The sequence below is a fragment of the Emydura macquarii genome, unplaced genomic scaffold (assembly GCF_026122565.2).
Source record: "Emydura macquarii macquarii isolate MOO-44397 ecotype Brisbane River unplaced genomic scaffold, CSIRO-AGI_Emac_v2 contig_1348, whole genome shotgun sequence".
Lineage (NCBI taxonomy): Eukaryota > Metazoa > Chordata > Testudines > Chelidae > Emydura > Emydura macquarii.
The window spans coordinates 22,495,601-22,516,322 of record NW_027131485.1 but is presented as its reverse complement, the minus strand read 5'-3'; the positions used below and the strand labels follow the sequence as shown (position 1 = coordinate 22,516,322).

Sequence of the window (20,722 nt, the reverse complement as noted above, 5' to 3'; positions counted from 1 at the left end):
CTCCTGCAGGAGCCCTAAAGTAACCAAGGGGAGGGCTGGGTGAGCCCAGAGAGGGGTTGCCTGCTGATTTCTGAGATCCAGAGAATTGAAGGCTGAGCTCCAGCTAGGGAGTGGCTGCTTGATGGAGAGCAGACAGGGACAGAAGAGCTGCAGGACTGGCTGAATATGAACTTTTGTGTAGGGGTGATGGACTTCATTGTGGGACTTCGAGGGCTGCTCTGATCTGTTTGTTGTTGAACCAGTCCCAAACAAGGATGGAGTTAGCTGTGAGAGCCTTTGTGGAGTTTAAGGAGCCCTGAAAGAAGGGGACATTGAGACAGGCCCTGCAAAGCCACACTTGGCAGGCACACCCTCTTACAGAGACAGATGGACAAAAAATGTAGCATGCCGGAGCCTGACAGAGCTTTCTGGTGGGGATTAAAATCCTGCTGGTGCAAGAATGACTGATTTGGAATATTGAAGCACACCATCTTCCTTATGAAGCAATGCCTCCAGCAGTGTTCAGGCCTGACATTACACTTGATGACACTTGTCAGATGCATGAGCATATAGCTGAGCTTCAGAGCTGCATCATCTTGAAAGCCAGAATGCCATCTTACTGGCACTTTGCTAATTAAAGTTCACCAGCTGAAGCCAAAGTTCTGTCTGTCTTAACTGTGTAGGAAAACTAGTTTTTCTATCTATCTTCATTTATCGAGGTCTGAAATGTCTCACCAAGTTTGGTTGGCTCAATAACTACTTGATCTTCTTTGAGTGATGGTCCCTGTTGTATTCCACTGTGCGTTATGCATGTGCCCAGAGCTGCAGAATGTGAAAACGTGTCTGTTGTTCTGCATGTGCACCCTAACTCGCCTTGCGCTTCCATCCAAGACAATAAAGAGTGGGGCTGACCAACCGCATCTCCAGTGCTTTCTCAGCACCACATGGTCAGAACCTCCAGTGTCTTCATCACACACACAGGTCAAATATTTTTAATTGTACGTAGTATTATCAGTTTTAGTTGTTTTAACAGTTTAGAATAGAGTTTGGGGACTTCCCCAGTCCTCTCATACTCCATTTCAGTACCATTCAAGCACTGGACTATGCCCAGAACTTCAAATTCTGCACTTCCTCCCCATGATACTTCTTAGTCAGCAACGACCACCTCTCCATTGGCTCCAGCAGTGCCACCTTTGGAACCAATCTGCCTTTTCCTTTTTGGATGAATCCTTTTTGGTAGAAGATTCGCCTTTTCCATCCTGCTTCTTTGCACCACAACAGAGACCAGCACACCCATGGTAGCAGCTACTTCCTCACCTTTCCTGGAGCCACTGGTACTGGGACCCCCACAACCTCCCATTGATCCTGCCTATTGGTCATATTGGGGTTCTGGGGTCAGTATCCTCCTTTGTAGCACACCTGGTCTGTGAGGCTGCTTCCCTCTGAGGGACCCATTGAACCTGCCGTCGAATCCGATAGCTCAATATCCCAGTTCCAGCGGTGCCACTGGAGCCAGCTAGATTCCCACCCTTATCACCAGATGAAGCTGTTACTGCATCCTCCCCTCCCCCAGCAGCTGGCTTCAGACAGTTTCAAAATCTTTTACGGAGAGTTGCAGGGGAACTCCAAATCCCGCTGAAAGAGATCCAAGACTTACTCCCAGCGTAAGCCTTTAGACATTCTCCACACTTCAGGATCGATGAGAATAGCACTGCTGATCAACGAAGCCATACTGGAGCCAGCCAGGGTGGTGTGGCACACTTCCACCACATATACTGCCGCCCCAAAACAGAGAGTCTGGTTTGGCCATTTGACAGGCTTCAGTGAGATGTTCTGGTCCGCACAATTCCAGCTTCTACAACTTCTGAATGTAGTTTCCTTACCTGTAACTGAAGGTCCTTCAAGATGTGTGGTCCCCAGCTGTAGTCCACTTCCCGCCTTCCTTCCGCTATGTTTCAGGTCTGTCAGAGGCACAATGGAGAAGGAACTGGAGATGCAGTCTGCCTTGCCCTTTGTTGCTTCGGACAGAAGCACAAGGTGACTCGGGGCACATGAGTGGCCCAACAGACACTACTTTCAAATTCTCCAACTCGGCGACATGATGCACATGCTAGAAAACAGTGGGTACAGACAGACCACACATCCCAAAGAGCTTCCAGTTATGAGAAGTAACCTCCTCATAGCAAGTCATGACAGATGAGTAGTTAGTAAAACATTTCCTTCGGAGTGAGCTTCCTCCCCATAATGCTGGTAAAAGAAAGCATTGCTCCATCTATAAGGTGAGTACTCCTGACAGAAACCGTTATTAGAGTAGTTCCTAGAGGCCCTAAAAGAGATCAGGGTCCCATTGTGTTAGGCCCTGTACAAATGTGCAGTGAAACGGCCTGCTTCAGACTGCTTAGTTTAGATAGACAATACAGACCAAGTATGGGAGGAGAAGCGGAAGCATGTAGAGGTGAGGTGACTTGCCCAAGGTCATGCAGCAGGTCAGTGGCAGATTTAGGAATAGAATCCGGGTCTCCTGATTCCTAGTCTAATGCCCTGTCTGTTGGACCAAGCTGCCTCAATACTGAGGAGAACTGGGAGATGAATTTAAAGTATTAATTTCTAGTTTAGGGAAATTAAATCTAGTGTAACAATTCGGTGGAGCTTTTCCCTCATCAAAGTCTAACTTTGTGCAGCCTGCAGTTAGAATAATACCTGTTTTCAATTCACTGTATGTACACCAAAGAGGAGGGAGATGTATATGAGCTGCAGGTAGTCTTGGCATGAAGGACCTTAGACTGACTTGAAACAGAATGGGGTGTTTCTGTAAAGACTGTCATTTTGTTTCTGGTGTCATTAATAGATACGTTATTCATCAACAGAATTAAGGGAGGAATTTTTCATGATTGGGTGGTCAAAATACTGTGTAACCAGTTCCCTTCTCTTCCCTCCCCCCCCTTCACCTCCCCAGATGCAGTCAGACTACTTCTTGCCAAAACCAAGGAAACTGCGGAACAGCCACCTGCGGAAGCCATTGGTAGTACAGGTGAGTCCAGAATGCATGTTTGCTTGCAGTGAGCTTGATGGTTCTCAGGTTTCCCTAAAACACGAATCTAGCTTCCTCTCTCATGTCCTTTAGGGAAGTAAAATAGAAGGGTCGTAGGGAACAAGGATTTTGGCCTCTTTAATAACCAAACTGGTTAGATTCCTGCATCAGTAATGGCAGCTGCAATAACAGTGTAGTGTAGCCATGTGGAAGGCCAACAGAGTCTTTGATTTGTCTTCCCACTGACTGTTTTTGAAATGTCTGCGAAATGGCAGGGAGAGGCAGAATATACCAGAGAAAACAAACTCATCTGCCTCCCTAAGGCTCCTTGCAAATCCCAGTCAAAAAGGAAAATGGGATTGTAAATACACAGGTCTGATGTAATTGGCAGGACTACAAAGTATAAGAAAACAGGGAAAAATGATTGGGCATTTCTTTGAAAATGTCTTATGAAATGCTAGCATATGACCTGGGGCTCTTTAGTCTCCTTAGCTGTACATAAGGGACAATGAAAGAGTTCACACACTGCCTTAGAGCTCTCCTGTGCTTAAGAAATTGCCATTTGACAGGACCCAGTGAGATGTACTATTCCGTACAATTTCATCTTTTAAAATTTCTGAATGTAGTTTCCTTTGTTCATTATCATTTAGTTAATAACTGTGACATGCACCAGTCCCATATAAATGTTTGTGTCCATGCTCGAAGGTGACACAACAGTGTAATACTCTAGAGGACTAGTGGACTGGTGCACAGTCAGTGAGAGGGGAGCTTAGTTTGACTTTGCATCAGTCTCTGGGTGTTGTCCAGAGGCAAGTTCAGTGCCATGGTGCTTTGCAGAGAAAGCAGGGGGGTGTAGCTTACATTCCCTCTCAAACAGAAGCAGAAAGGATTCTTGATGTGTCTGACTGGCGTGTGCCCACATAGCCACTGCTATACAGGCATTCAGCTCCTTATTCTGTAAGGTATCACAACCACAAAGGGCATAGAAAACCAGCTCACTCTGTTCTGGTTTTAAATTGGCTTTGGTCTGTCATCTCCCCCATGCAGAGAACACTGCTTCCCAGACCATCGGGAAACCCATCCCAGCACGTCTGCTCCTTCTCCATCTTATCAAACTCTTCCATAACAGGTAAGTCTACACATTCTGCATTACAGACTAAAGATCCATCGTGGAGATGTTAAGTTTTCAGTTGATGCGGCTTTGGGATGAATTAGAAAGGCTCTTTTGCTGCTGTGTATGGTGAGGAGTAAGGGAATAATCTTTTAAAAGAAAAAAAAAAAAGTCCTTTTGAAACCACAACCATTCACCAGTTTAGTTGAGTCACTTCCCATGGAGTGACAGGCTTCTGCTTCTTGATAATTTTTTGAATAGCTCATGGTTGTAGTAATTTTTCTTCAGTTTCTACCCCTCTTTCCTAACCCCTGTTCCATGGAGTTCTAAATGAAGAAACAGAATTTGTGGGTGGAAATACTGAACCAGGAATTCTTTTCCTTAGAGAGTAACTTTACATTAGGCTTTTCCTAGCACCAGGATTCTATGTGAATTTCATGTACTGACAAGTATTTTGTCTACCATTTGTCCTTTCTCTCTGGTCTCTTCTTGAATATAGCACTAACACAAGTTAATTCACATCTCACTGTGGATCTCAAAATCAAGGTTATTTTAATTGAAAATAATGACATGCAGCTGTTACATGCAGCATTTCAATTGCCTTGCCTTGCAATGAACTGTTGATAAGCTTGTGTTACTATTTGAAGTCTTTATTTCACCCCTGCTTTTTTTGGAAGCTGCTTAGAATTCCCTCTGCCTTTGATTGTTAGTATTACTCCCATTTAATTGTGGTTAAGGAAGATGTCAGGTTTTGGCTCCTTCTGAGATTTATTTAATTCACTTTTTAGGGAGAGGTTCATTTCGGCCAATTCAGTCTTCACTGACTAAAGCTGCTGTTTGTCGACCCATTGTGCCCAAGGTTCTTCCAACGCAAGCTACCAACCATCTGTCCAGTAAGTCTCCCCTCATAAAGGTGGCATATTTGGTTTCCTGCATCCAGGTACAAATCCTTAATGGCACACTCCAAACTAGCATCACTTACCATGCACATATTCCAACACTTGGCGGATGAATGGATGGATGTACCTATGGATCTGAGCTGGATCCTGAATCCCTTGATCTTTGGGGAAAGTTAGAATACAGACTTTGCGGCTTAGGTTCAGTTATATATGTATGTGTTACATTTTGTTCTAAGCCTGTTTGTTAAGGGGTCTGTATCCTCTGTCTGGCAGAAGCCTGTGAGCTAATAGTTTATCAGTCAAGACAGGAGTTGGAATACTGGATAGGGAGGAACCTCATCAATCCCTCCTTTTCTACTCTGCCCCCATAACAAAAGAACAGACCTGTTAATTAATGAACTAGTAAAGTGAGAACAAGTAACCAGGAATGCTTTTTCACATTGTGTAGTTGGCCTAGGGAGTTCTTTGCCACAGGAAGACACAGATACTAGATGAAACTGTTATGTTGATATTATAGTCCCTCCGTAAAGCTATGGGCACTTCCCAGAAATTACATAACCAACTGCATAACTGCAGAATTTAAAATCAGGTGGACCAATAGCATATCTGACATGTAAATGCAACTAGGAACATTTGTGGAGAAAAAACTCCTTTTAAACTCCGTTGAAATGCAGTACAATGGATGGGGCGTGCCTTAAGGAGACAGAGAGGAAAAATTATAAACATTTTTGCTAAAAATACTGTCCCTCATATTAATGGACAACCAGTATCTCCGCAGGATTTGAACCAGTATTGCAACTTCTGTGTCTCTAAGCTTAGGTTAAGCTTTTAACTACCTGGCCTAATTCTCCTATAAACATCTCTGGGGAGGAATTGAGATGGGAAGTCAATGAAGGAAAAGATCTCTAATATCTGTTCTCTCTGTTTTACCAAAGGTGCTATTGACTTGGCAGCTAAAAGTGCTGGTATTATCCCTGGCAGCCCCTTGTCTGTCCTGGATGCTGAGGGCTTGTCAGGTGTGTCTCCACTGTCACCAGACGCGATGGCTGCAGTGGTCTCAGGGCAGGAGTCGGCTGTGGCACATCAGAATGGAGACTCCATCGCCGCAGTAGGGGTCAGCATCTCTTGAATAGGCTTGTCAGAGCATTTGGCATCTCCTTTGTTGTGTGTAAAAAGCCAGCATCTGTATTAATCATGACTGTGGTCAGCTTCCTCCTGGGGCTTGTTGGATGGATGCACTTTTCAGAGCAGTCCTCGCCCAGGGCAGAGTAGGTGGATGTTTGTTTAGGAGCTTGGGGGGGGGGCAATCTAGGGGAACAGGCATTCCTGTATTGGAAAATAAGTTTCCATCCTGTAAGGAGGCTTGCAGCAGTGACGCAATATCAATCGGTACTCCAGCAGTCTGAATCCAAAAGACCGCACCATTTGAGCAAGGCACACTGAACAAGGATAAGGAATTGTGAGCAAAACAAGAGGGCTGCTCACTACCTGCACTTTCTCCTACCGTGACTGAGTGTTCATATGGGTCTCCGAGTGCCTGTGTTCTGGTTCCAGCTGCATCCTCTTTCTGGAGATCATTTTATAAGTGGGAGTTGCGATGGCCCTTACTGCTTCCCTCATCCATACCTAGATCAGATATCAGTGTTTGCCACCATCCCAGGGAGGTAGTGCAGAGTGCTGTATCCCTGAGATCCCACCTTAGAAGAGAGGATAAGGGGGCAAGATGTGGCGAGGATGATTGATGTGCTTGTCTCTTGTAGCTCCTGCTAAGTTTGCCGTACTTGGTGCGTAAGTGTGTTACTCATGTCATTCCTGTCGCACTTCTAGGGTTCAAGCAGCAGGTGTCGAGTTCCATTCATCAACCTACCCACCCAGCATGAGCAGGAGACGGTCCCTGATGGCTTCCAGGTACAGTGTGAGCTGATCAGAGCAGCTGCGTGAAGTTTATAGCAGTAGTGATCTTCTCACAAGCATTATTTAGGGACTCATGTTCCAGTGCCCCGCTTTCAGCATGCCCCCGTTGTCTAACCACTCTTGTAGAAATAGCCTGCAGGTCATACAGCTCTTCCTGCAGCCATCGGGGTAATTGTCCTCTATGACTGTTAGTGTGCTGGAGTGGAAGTCTTATGGTTGATGTGGACAGCTGCTTACACTGTGATCTTATGCTGCTCCATGAGAGCAGAAGAGCAGAGTGAAACTGACAAGCTCTGATCTCTGAAGAGCGAAACAGACCTTGTTTAATGCTGCGCTTGTGCATTGACTGGTACAGTGGAAGAGATTAGCAAGGCAAACATGTACCTATATACTGTACCAGTCTATTTTAAATGTTGTCTGATGAGAAAGTAGACTCTGGGAACTGAAATAAGTATACATTTTGGCAATGCTGTCACTGAGCATAACTGCAGGAGGAACATTATCCAAGAGTGGGAGTTTGATAACGATACTGGTTGCACAATCAATATCTTCTTAAGAGACCCCCATTTTCCTTTGTGTCTAGCTCATGGTTAGTTACAGAAACAAGGGCTGGATGGATGTTAATTTTATAATTCCAGACCCATCAGACCTGTCTGGAGGCTAATGCAACTTCAAGTGTGATGTTGAGACACTCTCCAAGGATGTGTATGAGAGCACTTGATGATGGAACTCCAGTTATTTTAGTGGAAGAAGGTGTATGGCTCAGTTTTGAAGCGCAACCTGCTGGCTGCGGAAGTCCTACAGATGCATCTAAACTGGTGGGGGGAGTAAAGGGATTTAAAGCAGGAAAAATTGCTACTTGAAATTCAGAGAATCTTGTCTTTATTTTCCTACTTGTCAGGCCATGCTGTATTCCATATCCTTATTGTACTGAGGTGACCATCCCAACCCCTGTGTGGGAAAGCCACTCTCAGACATTGTGTCTAGTTGTCAAGAAAAATAAGTCTTGTTAAATCAGGGGTGATCTCCAAGCAGCTGCATCTTTCTCATCTGACAAAGCCTGATTCAATATTCAGCTGCTAAGAACGATCTTGTAGACTAATTGGATTCTTCTCCTTAACTCTCTCACTGGTTTCAGTTGTAGAAGGTTTTGGAAATGCTCTAATTTAAATCCGTTGCTTCTGAGTATGATGCAGAACACACCTTTTCTCAGGTTATTGAGGAGAGTATAGGCTAAGGAATGGAGTGGGTTTGCTTGTGGGCTGTCCTTTTGTATGGTTTTAAGTCCAGAGCATAGAACCTGTAGATCTTTTATGTAAAAATAAATACTTCATCCGGAGTTGGACTGGTGGAGCAGTGTGTGCTAGGTATCTATTCTGCTTGATTTTTATTCTGCTTCCACTGCATTCTGTTCTTCTCTTTCAACCCAGTGCTCAGGGTCTCTGCAACACATGATCTCTCTGTTGTAACTTTTAGAAGTGTCCAAGTCCTATGCAAACTATGACTACTCCATTCTCTGATTCTCACAGCAGGGCACATCAGTCCTTTCTCTGTCAGAACTGTCCAAGACCCCTCTCCAGAATGGTCTCTCCACTCCTCCGCTTCCGCCACCAGAGGCCTCCAGTACCCATCTATCTCCTCCCAACGTCTCTGCTCTGCTGGACATTTCTCTGCCTGGGCCGCCTGAGGATGTCCTTTCCCAGGGAGAACCTGCCACTCAAATCAGCGACTCTATCATCGAAATTGCTATCAGCTCGGGTCAATACAGTAAGATTAAGCCAAAATAAGGTGTTCTCATTACTAAAAATAGAAACACGCCATTAATTGCAGAATGTCCTAAATATCAGAAAATCCCTTATTAGGAGGCATCTCCATGGACTTAGTGATATCCTTTGGGACTTTAATTGTGTAGTTGGCCTTTTTCTTAAGAGTCTGACTGTACATTTTAAGTCAATGTACATTTCAGTTAAGCTATTGCTGGCCTAGCAGAGAGCTTCGGTAGCTTAAAATAATTAATATGCAAGCGAATGGAACCATTATCCCCATTTCTCAGTGGGGGAAACTGAGACCGAGGTTAAAGTGAAGTTCTGCTCTGAAATATTACTCTGTAACAAAACTGTGGTAGTGTTTTATGTTAGACCAGTACCTCTCAGGAATGGTCTAGTTCCGTGATACTCAGACCTCAGTAGTTCAGGAGCCAAATTAGTGATCACCATAACACAAACGAGCCACAGTTGGGTGAATTCATTTTTATTTACTATTATAGATACAATTCTCACAACAAAATGACTGACCAGGTATTCTACAATTGGTTAATAACATAGTAAAAGCATCATGATTGGTTAATAATTTAGACTGGTTAGTAATTAAATCAGATAGTGTTTTAATATGTTGTGTAAAGAGCCGCAGGAGACACATTAAGGAGCCACTTGAGGCTCACATGCCTCAGTCTAAGTATCGCTGGCCTAGTTATTACATAGCCTGGACTCAACGACCTCTTGAGGTCTCTTCCAGTCCCACACTTCTATGATTCTATATTTGTGTGTAGGTGTTTCTAGGTAAAATTTGCTCAGTTTACCAGGAAAAATGTGTTTTAAAGGTCAGGCCTGCAAATTCACCTTGAGATCTGAGACTCAAACTGGGTTCTTTACTTCTCCTGCATCTTAATCAGTAATAAAGGTCAGTGGGGTTGCATAGTGTGACCTACAGTATCTTTAGTATCTCTGAGGATACAGAAGAAGGAAAGAGCCATTTCCCAGGGTGAATGTGTAGGACTAACCATTACAAACATCCTCTTACTGGTCAGCAGAGCAAATCAGATCTAGAAATGTTGATGTTTAATGCACATAGAGCCCCATCATGTCACTTTACTTAAAATGCCATACTAATCTGAGTGCCCAAGACCCTGCAAAAAGTTACTGTCAGAACCTGAAACTCAAATTTTGGATATGGCAAATACCAGAAGTCTGGTGGGTTGAGTTGTAAAGAGTCCCGCAGTGTAACTGATAAGGCCTTGAGATCTGAAGAGCCAGCACCTATTGGGATGTAGGGGCGCAGTTTTAAAACAAGTCAGTCAAGTCAGTCAGTCAAAGCCTCCCACCAGCTCTTAACACACACATCTGGGATTAACTACTCATTCAGATTCGCAGTTCACTTGTAAAGTGTTGCATTTGATTGAATAATTCTATTGTTTCTCATTGGTGAGTATGCTTTGTGATGTAATGGTGTATTCTATTAAAAACAAGATTCTTTACGCAAAAAAAATGTGACCTAGATGGTTAAAAATGTACATCTTGGGAATTTTTTAAAAGAATCTGAATTCTGAGTAATTGAGTGTTCTGGCTGGCTCAGTAGCACATCAGAACCCTTCCCTACTGGGCCATGAGGAGGGGGTTAGATGTTTTGTTACCTGCAGTCAATAAGGGCCTAAACCTCTTCATCTACTTGCAGAGATACTATAGAGAGACGCAACGTTCAATAATCAGTCATAATTCATAGTTCAATAATCAGGGATACAGTCTCAAATAATCTTTCACACTATGGTGATTCTGTGCCACTTACCCAATTGACCAATTACCCCCTAAAGGTTCTGTCTTCGCAGTTTCTTTAAATGAGTGTGGACAGGATTTCATCTTGTTTCCTTTTCCAAAAAAATCGTGCCACACCTGGTTCACTTAGGACGAGGGTAGACTGTGCCTTTCAGATCCCCATCTACCACTATCACCCTCCTCCCTCTGGAAATTGCACTGCACTATAGCTAAATTCTTTCATCAGACAGTAAATATCCTTAAGATGAGTTGGTTTAGGACTAAATCCAGCTCTCCTTAACTGAATAGTGCCATTTGTAGTCCAGAATAACTTGGTGTTAGCTGATTCTCTGTACAGTAGCATTACTGCTAAGAGTATTATGCAGTGCCTTGCTTCCAGTTGCCTGAAAATGTTGAACATATCAAGGTTCTTGAAGTTGTCCTAGTAGCTTTGCAGAATTGACTCAGTGATTCATTGCACTGGCTTACAGGTGAAGGTGTTTCTCTCTCCCCTGCGAAGCTGAATGGCAGTGACAACTCCAAAAGTCTTCCATCCCCCTCCAGCAGTCCTCAGCAGAACTGGATTGCCTCCCCAAGCCATGATCCACAGTGGTACCCCAATGACTCTACGGACTCGTCTCTCAGCAGCCTGTTTTGTGAGTGTCAGAGCTATGATGGCAGAATGGTCCTACCTTTTCTAAAGAGCTTCTCTTCATGCACCCCCAGTCCCTTGACTTGGAGGGAGTCCCTGGAAGAGAGTAAACTCAGTAAGACATTGGAAGTCTTTCTCCCTTGCTTTCCATCTTCCTCTGTAACTGGAATTGTTACCCCTACATGGACTCACTTTCATTCAGCCTGGATTTGAAAGTCTGCTGCTGAAATAGAAGTTGCTTAACTGGCATGGAGCAATAGCATATACCTTGGAACTAGTAACTGAGACCTTCTTGTAGTCTGCTTGGTTTTGCAAGCCAGACTTATCTTTTAGGTTGGAACATTTCAAGTGTTCTGCTAAAACAGCAAAGTAATGCCACCAGTGCTTCTGTTGGGCGCTTGTAGGCTCATTGTATGTGTGGTGCATAATTCAGGGGAGGTGAGAGAATAGTTTTTCTGAGTTAGCCCAAAGTAGGAGGAGCTGTCTGGCTAGCGTCTCCAATGTAATGTTGTCCCCTCCTTTGGGCAGAGGTGATTACTTGCTCCCTTTGTCAGCCTGCTAGTGGTGCTCACGCTAGTAACTTCTTTTTCTGAGGAGGTGGAGGAGAGAGATGGCTTCAGATTTCCTTTGTACTACGTTTCCCTGTACCTCTCCTCCTCCTCAAACAAACAAGTTCAATACACTGATTTACTGCTTTTCCTCTCTATATAGCAAGTTTCATCTCCCCTGAGAAGGGCCGGAAAATGTTGCCGACTCCTGTTGGAACTGCCAGTGGCACCTCCTTATTGGGACCCAGCCTGCTGGATGGAAACTCACGGGACTCTTTTGTATCTCGGTCTCTGGCGGATGTAGCAGAGGTATGTGGGTGTGTTTGCACTTGAAATTACCATTAAATAGGCCTGCTTGCTTCTGTTTTTAATAGTATTGTTCATGTTATTCGTTATGTCTTCCTGGGATACTTAATGCATATGCCAGGCTTTACATTTAACAGAGCAGAGAAACAGATTTCAATGGAAGGTGCAGAATGAGCTGGTGCTATGTTCCTTATGAGTTGCTGTGTGGGACTCTTGTGAGCAGCCTTACGCCCTGCTAGCTGATGGAGATCAGGTGTATCCTGTAGATAATAAGCTTTGACCTGACATACAGGAAGTTCTAGTCCAGCTGTTCTCTGTATCCTGATTCATGCAGCTGCAGCAGGAGTATGCTGATTCAGTATACGACCCTTACTGCTATAACTATGCCTCCACTCTGGCTAGGGAGGGGAGAGAGTGAACACCTTATCCCACTGCAGCCTCCAGTCCAACTGTCTGTCAGCAAAGACTATGCCAGCTTTTGCTGGAGTAAATCAAGCCCACAGAGCGTATGTAAACTAATAGCTCATGGCAACGTACTTGTATAGAATTTAACTGACCCAGTGCAGTCATCTGGTCAATATTGCCTTCAAAAGGAAGGCGATACGTGAGCTGTTATTTTAGGCAAGCTGTCATGTTGTCAGTGGGGGAGGAGGGAAGAGGGAAGCCAGACAGAATAGTTTAATAATAGTCTTTATGAAAGCAGTGTTCTGAAAGGCCTGTCATCAAGGGTCCTGCAGAACAAACTCTTGTTTATGTACTGAATAGATACAGTGCAGGCAGCAACTGTGCAAGCTTACCCTGTATCACTGCCAATGCATCTCCGTGTTGATCTGGAGGGATCAGCTGTAAAGGTGTGTTGGTATGTCTCAATAATCCTTAGGCTCTTGGCTAAGATTGCCACAGAGATACCAATCTGAAATTTTTTGAGGTGGACACTTGACAGCTAAAATTGGACTGAGGTTACTAAATCATTTCTGAGAGGCCTCTGACAAGCCAGCAGATAACTGCTGAGCTGAACTGCATTTGAACAGATGGACTGGAGGTGAAAATCTTGTATTTTCTTATCTGGCCTTGATCTCAGCTTCTATTATTTGGTCCCTTAGCAGTCACAGGCAAGTGTTACTCTCTTTCCCAAATGAAGGGAGACAAACCTCTGCTGACCTGTGGCTTTCTTTTTTCTTATCCATCTTCTAGGTGGTGGATTCCCAGCTGGCTTGCATGATGAATGAGAACAGCATAGATTACATATCTCGTTTCAACGACCTTGCCCAGGAGCTATCAATACCTGAGCCAACCCGTAGGGAAATCCTGTTTGATGGAGGAGGAGGCGGCCCCCCGATTGGTGACCTCTCACAGTGAGCATAAGAGACTACTAGGCTGGTTGGGACTGTTCAGCTTAGTGGAACTTACTGTACAGGATCTGGGAGGCAAGTTGAGGATACGCAACGGATGTCCAAATACCCTTGACCAGTGCTCGCCTTCCTAGAAAAGCAGCGTTGTCTTTAAAGGCCTGAAGAAGTATCTGCAAGTCCTAGAATGTGCAATACGCTGGCAACAATGTAACATGGAACAGTATTATAGGGAGTGATGTGTCTGCATTGATATAAGGTGGCGAATAAGGGAGTTTGAGGCTGTCCTGGACTTGGATGAGAGTGTGGCTAGAAGCTTCCCCAACTTGAATCTTTTTTTTTTTTTGCATAGTGATCAATTAGTTCCGTCCCGTTGAAATTGGGGGTGGAGGGAGAGGAAAATCCTTTTTCTACTCACATCCTGAAACGTCCTGCTTGACTCAAACTGAATTTTCTTGCCTCTCCTGCAAGGCATCGTTACTCTGTGATGCTTATACTGGCTTTTTGTAAAACATTCTGGTTTTGGGGCTATGCCTTGTTTATTGAACATTCCAGTGGGACAGGTGCCTGCATTCTTGCTTTGGGGGGCATGTAGGCTCCCCTACATATTGGGTGGATCCCTGAGGATTTTTCTTGGTTTTTTTTTTTTTTTTTTTTTTTTTTAAATCCTACCCTACATCACCACCCCATCCTTTTCACTGAATCCACTTGCTCCTTTTAGCAGGTTGACACAGGATTCTTCATTACATTGGACAGTATGTTGGATCAGTCCACCAATGGGAGTCTGCTTTCCCTGGAGGATGGTTACTTTCCAGGAGAGGAAACACTGCAAAAAGGGGTCTTCCTGGAATCCGCTATTAAAGCTTTGTCTTAATAGGCTTTGTTTTTGTTAGGAAACCTGTATATCATTGCCTTTCTCCACATAAACACCAGATCCAGCACCTCGTTGAGGATTCTCCTGCGAGAGGAGATAGGAAAGAATAATGTTACTATAAAGATACAGATAATATTTTTAAACTAAGATTGTTGAAATCTATCTTGTGTCTTGTAAATGAGGAGGAGAGGTGTCAAGTCCCAGCATAATCTGATCTCTCCACCCTGTCCTTGCCTACCTAATTCTAGGTGCTCTGTGGTACCTCAGGGCATCCTTTTTTCACTGTAAGCACTGCCTGGCATTGATGGGTCCAGAACTTCCTCTGCTAAGCTCTTATGCATTTCTGTGGTGTAGTGTTTTAATGCCTGAAAGACTCAAGTCTTGATATCAGCAGGTCCAAAGGAGTTCTGGTAACCTAACTTCCTTTAGGTTACTAACTAACTTACAGCTGGTTTTCCTTTTGCTTCTGCCTAATAGCTCAGGATATTCCCTTCTCCTGTTTCTTTCCCTGTCAGTCTCGAGAGAGGATACTTTTACTGTGCCCTTTTTTAAAGCATTTCTCTGCAGCCCTCAGTAAAAGGATTCCCCTTCACTATTTTAGGTAGCTATAAAGCTCTCCCAGGACCCCGTCCTGAACCATCGTCAAACTATTATATACGTAACTGTTTGCTAATGAATAAAACACAAACCTTTCTATCCTTAAGGCTATTACCAGGGCTTCATTTTCTCAACTTGCACTATGCTCTGGATGTAACTCTCACTACTCCCACAAAGCATTTGACGGGGAGTCTTATTAAAATATTGCCCACAAAGCATTGATTGGGCTTATGATGTTCCCTGTCACTTTACCCCACCCAGTTAGAGATATTTGGTGGCTGGTATATTCTTTGGCTTGTGCTTCTCTGTCTTTAAGAGAAAATTTAACCAGTTTTCTGGTGTTCATTCTCTGTGACCCAGAGCAGGTTTATTTACCGCACTCTCTAATGGGTGGCAAGACTTGGAAGACACTCCTTTGATTCATGCTGTAGGATGCCTTGTATCTGGTTGCTTCGATGTCTTCTTGGATGTGGGAATCACCTACTCCTTTAGACAGCTATGGCTTTTTCATCTCTGAACAAGTATTCTAGAATCCTGTCTCAATTTGTGTGGTCCCACGCAGTCCTAGAACATCAGGATGTTGAAGGTTGGCAGCTAAATATACACTTAGTCATGTGTATTTGTTTCTGAATGATTCAAACTTGGTAGAAACCAGGATTTCCATTAATCCCAAGAATCCGACTGCCTGAATCTTTCCTGTGATTGTTGTAGTTCAGATGCCTTTCAGACCAGTCTTTTTCAAAGCACCAGCTCATTGTTTTGGCTTCCCACATTAGTAATGCTGTGCGACTGTAGTCTCCAGAAATCCTTCTACTAACTCATATGGGACAAAAATAGAGGCTTCCTAGCATAAATGTGCATCTAGGTACATAGAGACATTCAGCACATGTAGAAGGAGGAGAAGTGACAAGTTTTAGTCAAGTGCAACAAATCTGAACCTTCAATAGGTTGTTATCTCTTAAATTTTGAGAAGTTAGTCTTATTCTGGCAAGTATATTGGTTATTTCAACCTCTCCTCCCCTTCAAAAATATATATTGATAATAGGATGGATGTCACATTGATCTTGTGAGGCTCTCATCCCCTCAGGGGATTTTGATTGGGAGCCAATCCTGTGGAAACTGAAGGTTATGACGCTTCACCAGGATCTACTTATGGGTCTGTCATCAGAATGCAGGGAGCTGTCTACAGCCCATATGCCTTGCCACAGGAAAAGAATTGTTACAGAATGAATGCCAAAGCATATTTGGATATTTTTAACGGTACATGAGGTCAGCAGATTTTAATACCCTGGACTTTCTCAAGGCAGAACAGGAGTACTAGTAGAGAGGCAAATGTAAATAATAGGCAGAGCCATTTTTCAGCACTCAGAAATTCTGTGGTAAAAAATTGCTTAGTGTCTGCCTTTTAAAAAAATTCTTCTTATAAACACATTTGAATGTCCTCTCGGCCACCTCATTCCCTCTCCTCCTCCAGATGTTTGTCATGCACAGAGAGTATGCCCACCTGCTATATCTGGTCTCTGATTCAGGAATGTTACAATGTCCTGCAGATTTGCATATTAATAGCAAGACCCAACCAAAACAAATTTTCTTGTCATCAGGGAAAAAATTTGAAACATTGTTAGATCGTAATGATAAAATCAGATCAATAGAGAAATTTTCGTCTGTGTGAAGTTGCTTGTACAATGCCTTGGGAGGTACCTTATTGTTGGAACTGGTGGCTCTCTAGCAGATGCCCCATTGTATGCTAGACCTCATCAGGTTGTGCCTAGGGGAAAGCTAACATCTTGTTTAAAGTAAAAAACTAAAATTTGAATTATGCTATTTCAGCTCCTCCAACATGACTAAGTAACAAGAACAATTTTGGTAATCATTTCAGCTTCTCCTGAACAGATGTACAAGTGAGCTGGTAATCAACTGCAGGCAAGTTTGTTTCAGGGAGGTAACACTGTTATCTTCATGCCTTTTATGAGGCACTGCGAGGAGGCTAGAGGGAGGAATGGACATTGACAACCTGTCCTCCATTTCTGATGTTAGTTCCTGTAAAGCTTTTACTCTTACTTAGGGTTTAGAGTTATTTTTTTGACCTCAGTTGTTTGACTGGCAAGCCCATGAGCATACATGGAATGATGTAACTGGTTTCCTTGTATTCCCCTAAGGTGACATGGTGGAAACATGATACTTGTTGTAGTCTGAGTATAAAGCAATATTACCTCCTAAAGAATACATCTGTCTTTTTGTGCATGTGTCCACTTAGTGATGGGCCAGCTACCAAAGCATCAGCTTTTGCTCAGCTAAACGAATCATTCTGTCCTCCATCACTAAATCTACCACGTATAGGAATTTCAATTGGTTTTAAAAATGGCGTTGTGTAACTTTTTCTTGGCATCCTTCTTATTTATATTTCTAAATTTAATTAAATAGCTTGGATCTACAAAGAAGGCTTGTCTACTGACTCTGTCAATCCCACAGTGGAAATTACTGTTGCTTTTTTTTTACACTTAAAATACAGATGCATTTGTTTATTAAAAAAAAAAAAAAAAAAAAGTACTGCACTTTTTTTAACCTTTTCAAACCTTTAAATCTCTTGAGTTCACAGTGATTTATAAATGTTAAATAAGTGAAACCTTGGCAAGCACTACGGCAATAAGTTATCATTAGTTACTGAAACATGATAACTGGCTTTAGAGCTTTTGGTTTGGCAGCAATATTGATTGCTGTTTCTTTTAATAATAGTTAAGCCATATCATCTAAGGTTTTTGGCTTGTTTGAGATGTGAATTTGTTTTATAGATTATAAATATACATATATAGTGTATGTATAAAGCAGAATGCCTGTCCTTACTGATTATTTTTTGTACCATATTGTAAATTATATTATTTATTCTTTACCAATTTTGGAAAAAGGTGTTTTGGTTATTTAATATAATATTCAAAAGCTGTTAATCTTCCTCTGTTTAAATTTCCAATTCAACTTGTAAAGCTGTTTTTATTGTGCATAAATACATACTAATACTTGGTCTAACTTGTGTTCAGTTGTTTGTTACATGTGCAATTTCTGCCTGGGCAGTATCTCATTAAGGTTTTGGGTTTTAACCAGTATTTACTTGACGGTGACTGATGATGCCCTCATTGGAGACATCCAGTTGAATGGCTCCATTGAAGTGAGTGACAGAATTCCCATTGATTTCAGTGAGGCCAGGATATTTCACCCTTTGTGCCTAGAAGATCAAGATGAGAGAACTACCTTAGGATATTTCTGTATCTTGCAACTTCCTTCCTCAGTCCCATCTGTCTAGCAACATAAATCCTGAGCTGTGCTCTGGTTGTCCGTAGAGCACAGATGAGCTGTCTAGTCACATGATCCTGTCCCCTTTTTCCAGCTATTCTAGATCACACTAAAGACAGTTGAGTGCGTTACCTTCATAATATCACTTTTCCACGTAAAAGCTATTGTAGTTGCCACAGGATATTAAGCAGTCATGAATGAGAGGGGAGGCAGAATGTTTGACTGTGAATGGTAGGTCAAATGTCTGGGCCACTTAAGGGTTTGTCTAGATGGAGGAACTCAGGTAAATTAATCCAGATTAAATAAAGGTATGAATCTAAAGGACATTCATTCAATCATATTTAAATACTTGTGTGGACACTCATTTGAAATAAACCAAATTACACAATTTTAATCTTAATTCACAGAAATTAAGTTGAATCAAATTCCAAGTAAGTGTCCATATAGGGGGTAAAATGGTTTAATTAATATGCTTTTAATTCACACCTTTATTTAATCTGGATTAATTTTCTTTTCTGTGTAAAAGCACCTTAAACTATGTCCCAGTCTACAGAAAAGTTCAAACTCCCTATAAACACATTTCTTGCTGCCCTTAATCCTTGCCACCTATATATTCTTAATGTCATACCTGTGCTTAATGTAATTAGAAGGCTCTACACTGTGAAACTCAGTATTATTTTGTTTTATACTGTCTGAACAAAACATGCCAAAAGCTCTAGATTTGATTTTGGGGAGGGCAGGATGGCAGAGAATGTAAATAAGAGCTAAAATAGTTTTCCTTTTTAATGCTTTCTTTTCCTCCAAAGAGGCAAATGCCATGTATTGCAGAGAAAGAAAAGAAGAGAAGAGGACAACTAACTTGATGGTGGGGCTGCGTAAAGCACTTCTTTTAAAAACCAAAAGAAAACACAGGTAGTTACTGCACTGGTTCCTGAATGCTAGTTAATGACATGGAAGAATAATAAAAGTCTAGGGCAGTGCTCAGGTAGATGAGGACAGGGAAGATCTACCATTAAAACATCCCACTCTGGTACAAGCTTCCATCAAAACTTCTTCCAGCCTCCTAGCAACAAAATTGCATGTGACTTATTGCAGGGATACAATTACATTTTGAGGTAGTGTCTCTTACAAAATGAGGTTCCTTGTGACATAGTTACTCTCCTGCCTCCTCTGTCAAATGCTCTTTACAAAAAGGGTGATGGGATTGACCTTTTAAGCCTGAGATGTAATGGCCAAATAAAAAACTAAGAGGCACCTAGAGCAATTCTAGCTGTGTCTTCTGTGTATGGATTTAGGGTGGGTAGGGAGGATTTTCCAGTGGATGTGACCCTGACATTTTTTGTGGGAGTGGGGCAACCCTTACAAACCTATTGTTCACAGTAACTCTACCTTAGAGTTCCCCCTCTGCTGTTTCGTTTCACTTTATTCACCTGACAAGTGAAAGTGGAAGTAAGGTTGTGTGTTTTGCAGGAAGGCCTCTCCTATGTAAGGACCAATTGGCGAAAGTTAGCCACTGTGCTACCCACTTTTTTTTAAGCACAAATTTGCTTAATCTCTCTTATGCATAGCCAGAGCATGTGTAAGGGGGAATCTAATATACATCACAAACAGCATCACTTCCCAATTTGGTCATAAGACTGCTGGCTTTTTGTACTTTTTGGGGACCAGACTAAAGGCAATACCATTCACATTCAGCACATACATGAACTAGACTGTGCACCAAAGCATGGTGTATACATTAGCTGGGCTGTCAGTACCTTAAACTCTTAAAATGCATTCTATCAGGTCTAAGTATGGCCAAACCTGAACTCATTTTTCCTCCTAAATCCTTTCCTCCACCATCTTTCCTGTCACCCAGGCTTGCAATCTGGCAATGATATATTTGACTCTTTTTCAAAGCTGGGCCCAAATTTTCTCATTTCTTCCTTCACAATATATCAAAAATCTGCCCCTGACACCTAAGTTGCTGAAGGGTAGCATTGCAGGAGCAGGGGAGGTGTAAATCAGGACTAAAATGCATTGATAAGACTAGAACAGGGACAGAAACAGAGGATGTTGCACTGTGTGCAGTTATTTTTTTCCTTCCCTGGAAGATACATGTAGCAATTGGACTGCTTATGACTTTATTTCTTGGAATATTTAATTTTTTTTTTAAAAAGCCTTCTAACTGAAAATTTTAACTACTGTAATTTAACATCCAGCCACACGTGTTTTGGGGTTAAAAATGCAGTGCAAGCACTAGCTTCCCATGCTTAGTTATATGAGCTCATTGGAGCTTGGATACAGATCCCCTGGAAACTCATAGTTTTAAAGTAGCAGCAGCCAAACTGTGGCTCTGCTGAAGCTCAGCAAGTACAGTGCAGTCTGCTGCCACTATTTTCTTAAACATGGAGGGCATAAATAAAGAGGACAAGTCTCTTTCAGGAACAACTAGGAGCTAGGCCACAGTGCATGCTGAGGCCTGTAACTTCCACCAGCTGCATCACTATTAAAAATTAGGGGAGCTAGGAATCCACTCCTTTGCAAGGAAATTGGGTGTGACCCTGTCAGTTCTTGGCAGAGCTGGAGAAAGGCTGCATGATTCCTGGACTAAAGAGACAGAGATGAGTTCATTAAGCCACTAAATTAATGTCTTCACATTGTTTTG

The 20,722-nt window shown here is 42.6% G+C and overlaps 1 protein-coding gene across 3 annotated transcripts in view; it reads left to right on the top strand.

The window, feature by feature from the left end:
• Nucleotides 1-13,976, top strand: part of CRAMP1 (cramped chromatin regulator homolog 1) — an 82,990-nt gene extending 69,014 nt beyond the window's left edge. For all 3 annotated transcript variants that reach the window (XM_067551421.1, XM_067551420.1, XM_067551419.1), the window contains exons 13-21: nt 2,936-3,010; nt 4,058-4,139; nt 4,910-5,014; nt 5,956-6,134; nt 6,848-6,928; nt 8,464-8,701; nt 10,953-11,117; nt 11,825-11,970; nt 13,162-13,976. In XM_067551421.1, the coding sequence (XP_067407522.1) occupies nt 2,936-3,010; nt 4,058-4,139; nt 4,910-5,014; nt 5,956-6,134; nt 6,848-6,928; nt 8,464-8,701; nt 10,953-11,117; nt 11,825-11,970; nt 13,162-13,326 (1,236 nt within the window). In that variant the 3' untranslated portion in view covers nt 13,327-13,976. The remainder of the gene's footprint in view (nt 1-2,935; nt 3,011-4,057; nt 4,140-4,909; nt 5,015-5,955; nt 6,135-6,847; nt 6,929-8,463; nt 8,702-10,952; nt 11,118-11,824; nt 11,971-13,161) is intronic.
• The last annotated feature ends 6,746 nt before the right edge of the window (nt 13,977-20,722 follow it).